This window comes from Carettochelys insculpta, chromosome 11, assembly GCF_033958435.1.
Source record: "Carettochelys insculpta isolate YL-2023 chromosome 11, ASM3395843v1, whole genome shotgun sequence".
In the NCBI taxonomy this organism is placed as follows: domain Eukaryota; kingdom Metazoa; phylum Chordata; order Testudines; family Carettochelyidae; genus Carettochelys; species Carettochelys insculpta.
The window spans coordinates 33614617-33631613 of NC_134147.1; the positions used below are offsets into that span (position 1 = coordinate 33614617).

Sequence of the window (16997 nt, forward strand, 5' to 3'; positions counted from 1 at the left end):
AGAGGACTCACTTTAAGCCCTCTTGTCCTGCCAATTCAAGAAAGCAGCACTTGTCTAGTGATGTATTTCATAATACAGTGGCTGGTAATATTTCATACCAGCACTTTACCAACATACTCTTGCTTCTTTATAAACAGTGGCTGTGTTTCAATCATGAGAATCACTTCTATTTTATGGCTGCTTAGCCATTTGTGTACATTCTCTGTGGCAAAGAGCTCCCCTGCTCAATACCATGGGATAATTTGTACAAAGTAGCAAACAGGAGTGTGATCACTGGATAAACTTCTGCCTATTTCCAAGCTGTTTGGCAGCAGCTCAACCTTTTAATGGATACCTGATGTAAACAGCAGCCTTCTCTCAATTTCTTGGCTCTTCTGAAGCCTGATATAAAGTCTACAGACAGACATTCTGCCACCTCAGGAATCAGTCAGCAGACAACTTTTGAATTTAGCTACTGCACTGATGCAAGTGTCTTCCAAGGGGTCTTGACTTAAAACAACCTAGTGTGAAGGCATTTTTAGTGAGATTATAAAGCCTAATCTAGTTCAGCTAATGGGGAGGGGGGTAAAATAATCATATAGTGGAGCAGAACTCGAATACAACACAAAACAGACTGATTTATTTATACTCAACTTAAGTCTAAGAGAACAATGAGAATACATCCAGGGAACACTATTTGAAAACTAGAGTTATAACTCCTATATGTAAATATATTAACTGTTTTCAGATGCAAATGAGGTAGGAAAGACCACTGAGGAATTGCACACTTCTCTCCAAGATGTGTTGGAGGTATAACGTCCAGCCCAAGGAGACATTAGATCACTAGCTTTGATCAAACTAGTACTTTAAACATAGATGTATAGCCATAGTTAGGAAAGATTAGCCACCCAAGAATCTACCTGGGGGTCACAGATCGGATTATATTCACAGCAATTACCCCATTCCTTGATGCACATCTTCACAAATACACTTTTAGTGAGCTAGCACAGATCGTCATGAAATCAGTGCTACAGAATGGGTCTAGATGGACGATGTCCACGTAATGCTTCCTGTAAAACTAAGGTTCTGACTATTTGTGAAGAAAGCTCCCATGCTGTTTTTGCAGTGTATAAAGTGCTTTGGGGGGAAAAAAAAGGGGTATTATATAATAGGATAGCTCTAGCTATACAATGTGTAGCTATATATAACGTTATGTATATAACATGCATGTGATGTGTTCATACAGATTTATCCCTGGGCAAGGAGTAGTATGCCGCTGCACTGTTCCAGGAGAAATCCAAGGAGGAACTGTGACTGAGTCACATCAGCCCTATGTCTTTGTTCGCCAGAGCAAAAGTAAGCTGGTAAACACTTCACAGAATGCAATTTGCTCCTCTTGTTGTGCTGGAACAGCTTGGTCAATACTACACTGGGGAGACAGCGCTGTAGCCATGTTCCTGTTCATCCATCCCTGGTCACATGCTGGGCTGGAGGGCAGAGGGGTTTACAGACTCTTCTCTCCCCCACACACTCAGAATTCAGGTTTTCATTCACAGGGTTAGGGGAGGGTCTCTGATCTCCAATCTTATTTCTATGAGTAACTTTGTTAGTGCTACCCTTGAACTAGCCATTAAAGCACATTGTGTCAACTTATCACGACTATATAGTTCTATGTATTTCACTTCACTTACTCCTTATTTTTTCCATTGTCTTAAGAACGAAAACAAAACACCAACCACAAGTGGGCAGTTTTGGTGCCAGAAGATGAGAAACACAAGTTGGATGAAGCCTTCAGAATAACTCTCTAACCATTGTTACCTCTCATGGGCTCACCAGAAACTCCCCACAGACCAAGACCACCAAACTTAGAGGGGATCAGACCTCATCAGAACCAACGTAAAACCTGCGGACAGCTCTCTACTGCTGATGAACTCTCCCCACAACAACATACCTTTTGAAATCCCTGGGTTCTACACATGCCCATCACAAATCTATTACCTACAAGTGAATGCTTTTCACAAAGCAAGCATGCTATATCTGAGCTCTCAGTCCTCGTAGTCAAAGGAAACCTGCACATCATATGCAAAAGAAGAGCCTGAGAGCTTAAATTCTTCATGACTCTGCTACAGCAGTTCTGAAATTGATGGACTGAATAAAGAAAGTGGATTTAAGGTTTGTTGCAACAATTTCTAAACCATCTTCACCCTGCATCTTCCCCACACCCAGCCCCTCCCATGATTGGAGAGGGGGTAAGGGCCACTTCAACTTAAAACAGTCCTTTGAAATGTGTGCTAGCTCTAATGCCAAACAAGCCATTCCACTTGTTTGTGACACAGAGTACATTTCCCGCACTTGAAAAGGGGCTCCCTGTAAGCTTCTCTCTCACGGACTTCTGTTGGCACAATAAAAATGTATAACCCACGTTGTCTCCATGGCCACAAGCATGGCATTTTACAACAGCTTAAGTGCAGATAGCTATAAAACAGAAATACTTTTCTAACTCCCAAAGCAGTCTTCCCACCCACTCTACTCTTGTAGAAAACAGCCATTGCAGTGTGCCCTACAAGCCAAGAGATTTCCACCTGTCAGGGAAAGCAGGTGAATGAGAGTCGGAAGCAAGTATCTCCTGCTACAGCCACAGCTTCCTTCCTGTTTAAATCAGAAGCCTGTTAGTTCAAGTAGCTCAGATGATCACAACATAAGAAGAAAGGCAATCTTTACAGAAAAAGCACTGTAAGAGCATATTTTTGGTATAATTAAGTATTCGTTTTAAAATACTCAAAAGGCTTTTGCTCATAATGCCACTTCATTCAGAAAGTCACTAAACACTCCCTTTGAAGTACAAGCCTTCATATAATATGCTAACTCTTGCCTTAGTGACCTGCAAATGAAACAGCAAAAGTACCGATGATCAAAATATAAGCCAAGCTGAGTTAGAGAAAAGTCCAGCAGTGCTGCTGCTGCTGCAGATAGGGTCTATTTAAAAATGTAGCAGTAAGCATCAAAAAGGATGAATACACTGAAGTGCTTATCCTCTGAAGAATGGAGATACCACCCCAAAAATCTATGACAACTCTACAATTCTGTAACAGCCTAGTTTTCATAAGCAATTTTCTCCCACTCACACACACATTCTAGCTTGTGTCAGATCACAATACACACTTGCGCTGGTCTTTATCAGGTTCCACAGTTATAAAGCATAACACTCTCCAGCCTTGACATCACACAAGTGCTAACATGTCGATAGTCCCCACATTACAAAATAAAAATAGATCATGGAAGCCCGTCTTCAATGAACTTTGACTGTACCATCTGTGCAAAGATTCTGCATTACTTCACAGAAACTCCAAATGGCAGTAGAAATTAAATGTTAGTGAGCACAAGGGGTCCAGAACAGAGGAACTTCTAACCCAATCCTGTTATTTTTGAAATCACAATCAGTTTGCATCTTTCTTCCAACCCCAATTGAGCCACACAAGTCACCTTTTCTCCCACTCTCTTTCTGAATAAAATACCTTTCTGCCACTCACTGCAAGATGGGAGCACAGCAGTGTGGACTAAGATAATGGCAGTGAAAGAGAGAGAGAGTTGCATTCACCTAAGATTTATGGGCGAGATTATGTGTTGGTGTAACACTCACAGACTGTAGTAAGTGGGCGGAATCAAACCTGTGACCTCTGCAGCTAAATGAGTAAGCCTCTACTGCATGAGCTAAAACTCACAGCCCCCTTAGCAAAGCCTGTAGAGAAGACCCACTCTCTGTAAGTGGTCCAGGTTGCATTAGCTGGAACAGAACACCATATGCAGGAGGTGTGGGGGTTTAACTGGGTCTCCAAGATACCCAACAGGTGATACGCAACCCAGAGCAAGAAGGACTTGACCACCTTTGCATCATCCACATTTCTGAACTGCTCCAGGGACTGGGCCCTGGAATAATTTACTTAGCACTGAAAAGCTACATTATAGCACTTTTCACAGGCTCTTCAGGATCTCCACAGTGCTGGTTGCATATCCTCTTGACACTCTGCTCTCCACCTCCCAGTCCTGTTCCAGGGTTTACAAGGAGGTTTTCAGGGGACAATCTAGGGGTACCTTTCACAGCTGCAAAGATCCTGGCAGGGGGAATCCTTGTTCAGATGGAACCAAGGCTTTCAGGGTGCCTTTATGCTGCTCCACCCCCTTTACCCGGCATGGAGGGGCCAGAACAGGGGTGAGGAGCTTTCAACCATCTGTTGACAATTCTGCATAAGGAGCTGATACTCACATAGAATCACAGAATACTAGAACTGGAAGGAACCTCAAAAGGTCATCAAATCTACTCTCCTGTTCTCACAGCAGGACCAAGCACCATCTAGATCACCCCGGACAAATATTTATCCACCCTGTTCTTAAATCTCCTCATGATGTAGATGCTACGCCCACGTTCAGCAATTTATTCCAGTGCTTAACCACCCTAATGGCATTTTTTCTAACATTCAACCTTAACCTCTTTAGCTGCAGTTTAAGCCTGTTGGTCCTTGTTCTATCATTAGAGGCTGAGGAGAATATTTTTAATCACTCCTTTTTGTAATCCCTTTTAGGTACAGGTCGAACCTCTCTAATTCAACATTCGCTTGCCTGGCATGATTTTAGTTAGCCAGATGGCCACTTGTCATGGGTGTGGCCAAGTTTCCCACAGTCCCATAAAGTTTGTTTACAGCCACCAGTTCTGGGTCTCAGTGTTCTGTGCTCTTATTTAGCTCTAATTTACCCCTAAATGTCTTCTAAGAGCACAGTAAACAGTGCAAGTATTGGTAAAGCTGGACAATATTGACCTCACATAGTGCAGCAAATTCTGTCATCTGGCACCAGTCAGGTCCTATGGGCGCTGGACTAGAGAGGTTCAACCTGTATTTCAAAGCTGCTATCATGTCCTCTCTCAGCCTTCTCACGTTCAAGCTAAACATACCCAGTTCTTTTAAGCTTCTCTGATAGGTCATATTTTCTAGACCGTTAGTCATTTTAGTTACTCTTCTCTGGACCCTCTCCAATTTCTCTACATCAGTGGTGTCCAAAAGGAACGTAAAGGATCACTCACTCCTGGCCTCCTTTCTCCACCAGACACCACCCCTCAGCCAGGCACCAGCCTTCCCTCCCTTTACCCCCCTCAGATTACTCATAGAAGCTGCCCGACATCTACAGCCAGCATTATGCAAGCTATTTCAGAATCCAGCTGCAGCTTGCTGGGGCTGGAGGTTCCGCCTCAGCTGCTGCCACCATGTGCTTTTTCCACCATGTGGTGGGGTACATGAGCGTAGTGGCCGGAGGGGTGCACCACATGTGTGGCTCTCTTGAGCCTCACTTCACTACACTGCGCTGCCCTGTTTGCCATATGTGGCAAACAGGGAGCATGTTGGACACTGGTGCTCTACGCACCACGGCACTCCACTTGAGGCCTCATCACTGCAGGGTAGAGTGGAAACATTACTTCTCGTGTCTTGCTCACAACACTCCTGGTAACACGTTTAACACTACACAAACAAGTAGTATCATAGAAATGGATGGGATTAACTCATGCCTAAAGTCAAGCATGTGAGTTGCAGGATTAGGGCCATGTGAAGCCACCCTTCTTCCTCACCGATTGCACTGGTGAAAATCCAGAGTAACCTACCTTCAGTGAAATCAATGCAGATTTACACTGATGTCACACAGTAGAATCAGGTCTACTCTAGGTAGCACTTTGTCTGTTATAAACCAAGTATGATTTTCCTCACAAAATTCTGCTTTTGCCCAGAATGCCCACTTTCTACCCTATTACTCTGAATTTATTGGCTACATTTTTATTCAGATTGCTCAGATTACACGCTTCATATCTTCCAATATTATGACCAAATGCCTCATATTCCTATCTCTGGGACATTCTGTATTGTCACTGGTTGAGAATAATTTGCATATTCTATTAATAGGCATAGTGGCATCTGATATTATGATTCAGTGTGTTGTGTTGGAAGGTTTTAATGCCTTCAGGCAAAACTCATATCCTAGAATTAAATATAAAATGTGGTATGTGGTTTTACACTGTTAGCAAAGTAACCAGTTTGAAATGGCAAGTAGTCCATTTAAAGTAATTTTATAACAAATACTGCCCATGATTTGAACTTCACAAAGCTAGTGCATTCTTTGAAGTAATGAAATTGCACAACTTTATGTGCTGAATACATAGTTCCTGCAAATACCATCATCTGTCTTCCATGGCACCCCTATGCATACAATGTCCCTCTGGAAAAATATCCTCTAGAGCCACTAAGATATCTTCACCCCAACCCCTTTTTAAATCTTGTTTGTACTATGAAGTCCACACAGAGCTGTCAGCTGATGGCTCTGCTGGTGGCTAGCTGAATCTATTGCTACTGCTGTGATTTTTTAATTTAATCAAACCAAGTAAATTTTAGCTCCACAGTATTGCACATAGGTAATCTCTGAAAAAAAGTATGGTCATGTTACTCTGATCCTAAACTCTGTCTCATCTGTTAGTTTTATCCACCTTGGACTTAGTACAAAAGATTGCCAGCTCATTGGGGCAAGGGTTGTCTTTGAGTCTGCCCCTAGCAAAATGGAGTAAACCATACTACATTAAAATATCTTTTTTACCTTGTCTTGTTAAAATTATTTAAGTAGAACAGCAAAAAGGAAGGAAAAACTTAAGATGGTAAATAGACTATTGAAAAATGAGAAAACCATTTGGTGAAAAATGGCAAGAAATTGAATGTGTTTCCATTTCACAGGCTTTAAAACTAAAGCCCTTTTCACACCCTTGTCATGTCACATTTTCAGTATTTAGCATGCAAACCTTTACTGAAGTCACTTTGAAATGACTGAAATTTGTAATGTCTGAAAAGACATTTGACAGGGATTTAAAAATATAGATAAAAAATATGCTTTTTAGGTGCCTTTCCAGAAACAGAAGAGGATTTTGTCCCTACCCTTCAGGAAGCATAAACTAGTAGATTTATTGAAATTAGTAAATTGGCTTATTATTCGCACTACTAAGTCGAGTCCAATCAGATGGGACTTTGCAGACATGCAGGGTACCTTCTGTGCAGTTTGGACTGTAGGATCAAAGCCCATGGACCAATTTCATATTTCCCTCCAGAAATTTGATGAGAATGGCAAAGATATCAAGGAAAACTCCATTTCAGCTGGTGAAATTGTAATCATGTTAGCTATAAGAGAAAGCACGTTAGACAGGTGCTATTAAAATCTAAATTAAACTAGACATAGGAATCATCTTTCCAAAACTCAAAGATTCTCCAGTACCTGTGGGGAAATTGTGTGGAAAATTAGCACGTTTTTCAGCAGCCCTTCCACTTAATCCCCATCACTCCTAAAGAGCCATTATACTGTGGTTTTCCCACCTGTTCAGGAGTGGGCCACCAAGCATACAATAGAAACTCCCTGACTGAGCCACCATTACGTCCCAAGAGCTCAGAATAAATGGATTGGTTCTCCCCTAGTTCCAGCCACATCCATGCCAAAGCTGTGGAGGCTCCAACAATCTCTTGTTCTTGCAGAGTCACTGCCAGTTTCCCAAGGAGTAAGATGTGTTTGCGTTTCTCTTTTTTCAATTTTTGGCAGATCTACAATGTACTTTAAAAGTTGATTTCCCCATGCTACGTAGTTTCATTCATGAAATACATAATATGGATAAAGTATTTAGCATTTTTCAGAATAGTTAGTGAATGTCGGGGATATTAAATTCTTAAAAATATGGTAAACTTTAATTGCCTTAATGGTACAAAGTAACAGTAATGTTGTCATGCAACATTTAGAGTCAAAGCAGTTTTGAAATCCACAATGCATGTCAAAACAGCTTTCCAAACTGATCCTATTTTTAACCTGGAGTTTTAAGTTACAATTGCCGTAATTTTTATTGATATTTCTTCACAGAATTTTAGTCCAAAATCAATGTGACATACATTCTCTGCATCAGATATAGCCATTCAATTATTGTCCAAGATTTACTAAATTCTTATACTCCATTAATGTTTTCTAGCCCTACCCAACGTAGGGGACCAAATGTGCCATGCAGTAAGAGATGGTCCCTATCCCCAAAAACTAACATAAAAAAATCACAAGAGAGAAAAGATGTATTTTATATTTACTGGACAGAGTGAATTTGAAGCACACCTTCAAAAATGTCTAAGTGATTGAGGAACCAATTTCCCATTTTCATAATTAATTTATGCACTTACAACACAATGACTTCAAATGAACCTTAGATTCCTCTATTCCTAAGTCACTTTTGAAATTTTTACTCTGGCCCAGGGATGGGCAATAATTTTTGCTGGGGAGGGGGCACTTCAAGATTCTGGTGGGTGGTGAAGGGCCACACTTTTGCACGGAGGTGGATGCAGAGTCTGGGATGGAGGTTGGGTGAAGAAGGGAACTTGCAGTAGGGGCTGGGGGGTAGGATAGGGTGTGGGGTTTGGGTAAAGGAAGGGATTTTTGACAGAGGGACAGAGGATTGTGGGTAGGGCCTGGAAGTGCATAAGGATATGGGTGCAAGAGAGGATTCAGGACTGGGGGAGAGGTGTAGGAGTGAGTGCAGTGGCGGGGGGCAGTTGGGTCAGGAGGCGGCTCTGGCCAGGAGGTGCTTATCTAAGCAGCTCCTGGGCAGCGGCACTCTCAGGCAGGCTTTCCTGCCTGCCAGCAGCCCCAACCCTCTGGCTGTTCCACGTGGCTCTTTGTGCTGCCAGGGGAAGGGCTTTAGAAGCTGCTCCTGCACCCAGGAAAATCTCTCAGCTCCTATTGGCTGGAAACCAGCCAAAATGAACTCAGAAATTGGGCTACAGTGCCCCCACGTCTCAAAAAAATCTCCCTGCTCCCATTGGTTAGTTTCCAGTCACTAGGAGCTGAAAGATTTTGCTGGGGGTCAGCAGTAGCACCCAAAGCTCTCCCCCCTCTGTAGCTGTAGGGCTAGCAGCAGGCTGGATGAAAAGGCTTGGTGGGCCAGATCTGGTCCCCCAGCCAGCTCTTGCCTATCTCTGCTCTAGCCCAAGGTTACCAAGGATGGCTGTGACAAGCCATCAAATCATGCCAGGCCTCCTTAATTCCAGTCCAGCACCTTAACTACTCCATCCTTCTTTAATAGTTATGTTTCCTAGTGAGCACCTAACTGCATTTTTTCAAAACCTCCCTGGGAATTTGACATGAGCAACTGCAGGATGTGGTCCTAAAGGACATATCCTGCTTCTATTCCCTACTATGCTCCATCTTGCAAACTTCACATGTGAATCCAAGGGAGTATGATGACCCAGTTTTGACTACTGCATCACTCTCCCTTCCTGTGACAGAGAGTTCTCCTTTGTCAGAATGAGCATATTAGCCCAACGTAGTCATCCTCTGGATCTGAGCTGCTTTTGATTTCAAAAGTATCTGTGCTTGGATCTGACATCACAATACTGTTTATTATACATTAAAAAGTACCATACCCAGACAATTCGTACTTTGTGTGGCATGATAATGTAAATCAGTGATGTTGTCTACACTTAAAAGTTAAAACATGGTAAGGTAGGGTGTCAATATAAAAATATCTATTCATTAACTGCTCATCCATATGCTTTTATTCCAGAATAAAAGATTACATATATTCTTCTAAATTATCTCCATCTTTGGATGCTAATGGATTAAATCAGTTCCATAACAGCTCATCAAGCCCTTAGAGGGACTTGCAAGCAAAGGAGATGTCCTTATTAATTACATAAGGAAAAGGGTCGAGTTAATTGCCTAGTGTAGCTATCCCACATCATTTTTTTAACCAAACAGCATCCTCAGCCAGGGACACCACACAATAAGTGCAGGAGTGCATTAAAAGTGGAGCATTGAAACTCCATTTACTCATGCTGATCCATCTGATGGTATCATTCATGATGCTCCCAAACCTCTACAGCTGACAATAGTGCACAGTAGAGAATGCTGCCTTTATAAACAGAATGAATCAAACAATCGCCATGCAGGAGGAAAAGAACCATACAATTTAGCTCACTGGAGTCATTAATATGTACCAAATTGTGTATAGGCTGCATACATATGGTCCTAATACAGGGGTGAAATAGGACGTCCTCGCCTCTCTTCTCTTCTCCTCTCCTCTGAGATACCAAATGAAAACATTAACGAGTGGGATTTTCTTTGCAATAGCTTCAACAGATGGAAAGAAAGTGAGCTGAGCTGCATGAGGTTGAGGAGAAGCCTGTTTGTGCCTACTGCATAAAATAAACGTTCAAGACCCATTCATCCATGTCAAAAATATAACCTTTGTAATGTTGCCAAGGTCGGTGAAACCTATGGTGATCAGTGCTAGCTGCACATGCTAAAACTGCTTAGGGGGAACGTACACTAGTTTCAAACTCTCCACCCCCAAACTTTCCTCCCACACAATGCTGATTTGCATATTTAGGCTAATTCTCCTGCCTTAGGCATAGCTCCTGGGGAGCTGGTCTGAACTGCAACACAGAGAGCGAGAGCGAGAGCGAGAGCTCCAATGGCACAAAAATCTCTAAGACAAGCAGAATCAGGCTGTAAAATATGAGGTCAGAACAATGCCACAGCAGTATTTAGACTGGCCCGTTTGCAGCGCGCTTGGGGTACAGGTAGACCTGAATTATATCCTCCTGGCTATGCCTGTGTAAGTGACTATTACTCTCCGCCTTGGAACTCGGTTACATAATAGTCCCACCGCCGGCGGGCTTACAGCCATTGCTTGGCTACCTGCAAGCAGCACCGTGCCACCATTTGGGTTTGAATGACAGCCGGGGAAAGTACGCTGGTTGATTTTGATACCGAAAGCACATCCTGCCTCAGTAGGACCTCAGCCTCCCCCAGTGGGCGCCCTCCCCACGGAGTGCGCCAGGTTTCCAGTTCGAATAGAGCATGTCTGTTTCACTGCAAGAGCCCTCGGACGCCTGGCGTGCCGCTGTGCCCCCACTAGCGTGTTCGCTTGGAGGGGGGATGAGTATTTCTGCCACCTGTGAGACCGACCAGTCTCGCTCGGCTCGCTGGTTGCAGCCCCAGCGGTAACACCGGGCGGTACGGAAGCAGCGCCAGGGATGGGCTTTTAAATGGGAGCGGAGGGGTTTGGCTGGGGACGGGAATCTAAGCTGACACCTACCCCCGACCTTGTCCCGCAGGTGCCAAAGGACGCCCCCCCCCCAGACAGGCGGGGGGAGAGGAGGAGAAGGGGCCCTCCACCCCCACGATCACTCGCGGAGCTTGTGCCTGGAGCCGCCGCGCATACCCAGCCCGAGCCGGGAATTCGTCCCAGAAGCCCTCCAGGTTCTGGCCGGGAAACCAAACGCGCCAGTTGCAATAAAGCGGGCGGAGGGCTGGGGGCCCCCCGGCACGGTCGCTGGACCTGGCGGGGGCTGTCCCTGGACGGCCTTGGGTTGGCAGCGCTCAGGATCCATCCCCAGGCTGCAGTCCCGAGGAGCCGCTAGATTCCGCCCCCCACCCATTTTGGGGTGCACCGCAGGACGGCCGCTCACAAGCGGCGAGCCAGCGCCGGCCGCCGCCACCGGGAGGGGGGTTAAGGCGCCTTCGCCCCTTTCTCCCCGGTTGGGGGTGGGGCACAGAAACCAGCCGGCCCCCGGGGGCGGCAAATGCTGCACCTGCCCCCGCCCCGCATCACCCGCGCTGCCTCGGCCGGGGCCCAAGTTAAAGCACTGCGCGCCCGCCCCGGGCCCCGCCTGCCGGGCGACATGAGCAGCGCGGGGCCGCACACGAGGGAGCCCGGCAGGGGAGGCGCCTCAGCCAGAGCCAACGTGCGCTCTGCAAGTCGAGGCAGCGCCGCTACCTGCCGCCGGCCGGCTCCTGGCTGCCCTGCCGCAGCCTCGGCACCCCGAGCAGGGCGCGTTGCAAGCGGCAGATCAGGCTGAACAGCAGGGGGGCTGGGGCTCCGCCGGGCTGCTTAGCCCGGGTGTGCGCCCTTCTCCCCGCCGCTCGCAGGGGCCCAGCAAAAGCCAGGGGCCGCTCCGAGGAGAGACGCATCCGCCCGGCTCCTGCCTGGACGCAGCGCCCAATGCTGGAGCTGCTCCCCGGGCAGGACTCCTCGGCAGAGGGTAGCTAATTAACACCCCCCCCCCCCGCCGGCACACACGGCGGTGTCAGAGAGGCGAGAGAAAAGCTACTGCCCGGGCACCCGTCTCCCAACTTGGGCAGAGACTCGCCTCTTGGAGCGCGTGAAGCCAGCCGCGCGCGGAGCCCAGCTGCGGGGCGGGCCGGGGCGGGGCTCAGAACAAGGACTCGCAGCAGCCCGGGGTGGCTCGTGTGAATGAAGCGGGGGCGGGGGGGGGGAGCCCAACAGAAGTCCCTGCAGCACCACCTCCCCTCCCCATCCCTAACCCGTCTTCCCAGCTCAGCCTTGGCGCCTGCGGGCGGAATCAAAGCCCGAAGCAATCCGGCGGGAGCCGTCCTCCGGCCGCCGTGCGGTGCCCCGAGACCTGTCCGCGCAGGGTGCGAGGCGGCGGTGGTGCAACGGCCTCGTGGTTTCAGCTGCTCGGGCTTGTCTTTGCGGGGGGGGGGGGGGTACTGCAATTTAGCCCTCGGGGTTATTGCGTCCCCTCCCCGCTCTGAACCTGGCCGAGGAGGAGACGATTCCCGAGCGGGAGTTCTGCTTGTGCGCTCCCCGCTGGCCGGAGAAAATGCACCGTGGCGCTTAGAGGGGATCGAACTCTGGCCGCTTGTTCAGCGGGCCGAAGCTGTCGGGCAGAGCCCGCCTTCGCGGGGTGCAAAGCGGCCACCGCAAGAGCAATGGGAAAGCCAGTGACATTAACGAAGAGGCGCGTACGCGCTCGGCTGCAGCGCTGGACACTCATCCCCGTGGAACTAACACCCACCTAATCGAGTGGGCCGGTGGGCGGAAGCTGCGGTCCGCAACTGCGTCCTCACCGTAAACCTTTCATGTTTCATGGGCGAGGCCCATCGTGCCTGTGCCCACGTTGCCTTTTACAAGCCCGTTGCCGAGGCATATTCCACTCCAACGCACACCCACTGAAATCACCGCCTTGGGTTGCTCCACAGATTGCTTCTTGTAAATGGGGCGAGAAATCCCGAAAGTGGCAGGCAGGGTGGAAGAGAGCGAGGGGGGGGGGGCGCTGTTGCGAGAGAGAGAGAGGGGCGGCGGAGGGGGGAGCAGGATAATTCTTAGGGGACATTACATGAAAACACCTCTGTGACAATGCCTAGACTATAACCGCAACTCTGCCCAGCGCCCCCGACCCCTGCGCAGGGCGGGCAGCCCCTATGGGCTAGACAGGAGGGAAGGAATAGATCCGTAATCCCACCCGTTCCAAGGAGGAACCCAAAACATCCCCCAGACGTCTTATGCCCCTACCTGGAAGAGCCTGAGGATGTTCGCTACCATAATGGACACTGAACTTCCCGATGCCCCGATCACTCCAACTACTTTCTCTGGCTTGACAAAAACCGGCGGCTCCCCATTGGTGCACCTCACGTCGGAGGTGTCCTTCTGGATCAGCGCCTGGACGAACGTGAGGGACTGCTCCAGCGCGTAGGTGTCCCTGGAACAAGTGTCCAAGATGCGCGCCCCGAGCGTCACGTTGGGCAGCAGCTCCGGGTCGCTGTTGATCTGGTCCAGCGCGTAGAGCATCGCCTCGAGCCGGTGGATGCCGTTCTCGCGCTTGATGTCCCCGCACGGCACGCCGGTGGGGCCCTTGGCGTGGACGGGGAAGAGCCCCCCCAGCGTGATGTCGCCCTCCAGGCGGATGGAGTGGGGCGCGTACATCTCCTGCCCCTGCGCCACCGCCGAGAGCAGAAACTCCAGCAGGCAGCAGGGCAACTTCATCAAAGTCAGCAGCTGGAAGAGCCGCCCCAGCCGGATCATGGTGCTGCCGCGGCTCAGGCGAGAGCCCGCTGCCCTGGCGCGGCCAGCGGGGCAGCCGTGCGCCCTCATGGAACCGGGCGGGGAGATTCCCTTGGGGGGTGCGGGGTGGGGGGGCGCGGCTCCTCCCGTCCTCCCCCCTCCGCCGCGGCTTCTCTGCTGCGAGCTCCAGCGGCACAGCACTGGGGAAAGGTAAGGGTTTCTATCGCTTTAAATGGTCGCTCGCCTGCTCTCCTCCTCCCACTCTCTCCCTCCCCAGCCTGGCTCTCCCTGCGCGTCATTACGCAGAGATGCGGGCTGAGGTAACTGGAGAAAGGCGGGCAGCGAGCGCAGGCCGGGGGATCCTCCCCAGGCGGGGCTGGGGCTCGCGGGTTTTACACCCCACCCGGCGCGCAGCCTCCTCCCGGCCCTCTCCCGCTCCTCCGCTGGTAGTGGGGAGAACCAGCCCGCTGCGCTCAGCTGGCTCCTCCTGCCTTTTGGCCCCCACTAGCAACATGAACATAGAGAACAAATGTAGCGCCTAATTCACCAGAAGGGGGCGGGGGGGAAGTGACCCGACCCAGCTGCCTTGGATGGGGCAGGCAGGACGGAGGCCGATAGATTTTGCTCCAAAATCGGATGTCCAAATAACTAGGGAGCAGCCCTGTTAAAAACAGCCAGCTCCCAGCCCAGCTGCCCCGCTCACGTACCCCCACCCCAGCCCGACCCAGGTTCCGTTCGCTCAGCCCGCACGCTGGGGCTGAAGCCAAAAACCTAGGGCTGCTTCTTGAACGCTTCCAGTTTCTGGCAGCAACCATCCCTATTCTACTGGCTCAATGATGAGTAAATGGAGCTGCTTCTGCTGCACAAAGAATCTTGACCTTGATATCTCCTGGGCTAACAGCAGACAAACACCCGGCTCTGATACCTGGATTCACCCTGGCAAGTTGTGGCCCCTAAGGATATGTCTACAGAGCAGCCCTGTTTCAATATGAGTTACTCTGGAGGAGATATTCCAGAACAGCTTATTTTGAAATAATGCTGCTACACAAAATGCATTTTGAAATAGGGCTTGGCTATATAAATACAGGCTGTGTCTACACTAGCCCCTTCCTTTTACTGTAAGTATGCGGTGCGTCATTAGCATAAAACCAAATTGGAAGATGAGGCTTTTGAAGTCCAGGGGGTCATTTTGAAAGGCCTCGTCTACACGGGCAGTGCACAGATGGAAAATGGTGCTTTGGCTTCGTGTGGCCGCCCTTATGCTAATGAAGCACTGCTTAATTATGGCAGCGCTTCTTTACCATCTTCCCAACTCAATCATCACCATGGCCCTTCTGAAAGGAATGGGCTAGTATGGACATAGCCACAGTGTCTACACACACAGCCTATTTCAAAATAGAGCCATTGGACACACTATGGCTTATTTCATAGTAGGTTCTATTCCCTGTGGCTATGTCTACCCTGGTTCTTCCCTTTTGAGAGGGGCACATTAGGTGCTGATTTGCATATTCAGTGTCTCATTTGCATAATGTTAGCCACTCACCATTTGGAAGTGCTGTGTTTGAAAGCCAGCTGTGTAGACATGGTTCCTTTGAAAGGAAGCCCCACTTCTGAAGAATTAGGAAGAAGGAAGAGCAGGGCTTCCTTTCAAATGAACCCCATCAACACAGCTGTTTTGGCTTTCAAAAACAGCACTTCCGGAATGGTGAGTGGCTACTATTATGCAAATGAGACACTGAATATGCAAATCAGAAGCTCATGTGCATTTTCAATCAGCCATTTTTGCATGCCCCTTTCAAAAGGTGGGGAGCCAGTGTAGACGTAGCCACAGGGAATAGAACTTATTTTGAAATAAGCTATAGTGTGTCCAATGGCTCTATTTTGAAATAGGCTGTGTGTGTGTAGACACTGTGGCTATGTCTACACTAGCCCTTCCTTTCAGACAAGTCCAGTAAATCACCTCGAATTTGTCATTGATATTTTCAGAATAATCTTGAGGACTCAGAGATCACGTCTTTCATTAAATTTAAATGAAAGATGCATTTCTATACCCAGGCTGTCTTTGCAAGGATTGGATGAACTGGGCTCTAGATGGGATACTAATTCTAAGACTATATATTTTTTTAAATTGAGTGGATTTGTTCACTGAATATATGCACTAATTTGCAATACAGTCTTCATTTTGGGCTCCAATTATAATAGCAACATTTTTACTCTCTTTAAACCTTTTACTAAATGTTGATGTATCATAGTTGATGCTCTTGAGGGTCCAGAATTTCCAGTAAATATCTATTGCTCTCTCTTCATGCAGCAGAATTTGGAAAACGGGCAGAGAGGGCAGGAACTAGCAGGATTGAGACAATTTTTTTAAATGAGATTTGTGGCCAAAATTTGGGCTCAAACAAGCTGGCTGTGTCTACACTAGCTCTCCTCTTTCGAAAGAGGCATGCAAATAAAGGGAATCAAAAATGCAAAATGAGGCATAATTTTTTTTAAATGAAGGAGGGTTCTCTCAAAGATGGGGATTACTTTTGAAAGAACCATGTCTACGTTACCTTTATTTTGAAAGCTCTTTTGAAAGAATATGCAAATGAGGTGCCAGTATTGTAAATTTGTGTTTTATCTGCAGTTTTGATATCCTTCAGTTGCATGCCTCTTTCAAAAGAGGAATGCTAGTGTGGACATAGCCTTTATGGGAGAAAAATAACCTCTTGTGAAGCTACAGACTAATACAACTACTTCTCTGAGTCACTTTATCTTGGCATGTTAAAAAGACCCCTCACCTAGTAACTATCACTTTTGGGTCAGTGTCTAAGATGCTCGATATTCATCAGCTGCATGTCAGCTACTCCCAGTTTCATAACATTTTTAAAAGTTGGATTTTTTATTAAAAGCAAAGTCAGCCTCCTCAGACAAAAAATATTTTAGTTCCATGACCATGGGGCTGTTCATGTGTGGGATTTTTTTCCCCCTTCTCTTTCTGTTTGTATGTAGTTTAACTACTGCTCATCATCATGTTGACACAATTGGGACAAGGTGTCAGATTAAGTAGAGGAAACAGAGGAGCATGGGATGGTGGCATAAATAGTTATACAGTTCAGGTGAGAGATCTGAGACCAAAAGTGTCAGTGGGTATTTCTCTATTGACTACTTGACTGCTGCC

At 47.7% G+C, this 16997-nt stretch overlaps 1 protein-coding gene across 2 annotated transcripts in view; it reads right to left on the reverse strand.

The window, feature by feature from the left end:
• Nucleotides 1-13883, reverse strand: part of GRM7 (glutamate metabotropic receptor 7) — a 534523-nt gene extending 520640 nt beyond the window's left edge. For both annotated transcript variants that reach the window (XM_075005038.1, XM_075005037.1), the window contains exon 1: nt 13346-13883. In XM_075005038.1, coding sequence (XP_074861139.1) covers nt 13346-13855 — 510 coding nt within the window. In that variant the 5' untranslated portion in view covers nt 13856-13883. The remainder of the gene's footprint in view (nt 1-13345) is intronic.
• Nucleotides 13884-16997: the final 3114 nt, after the last annotated feature.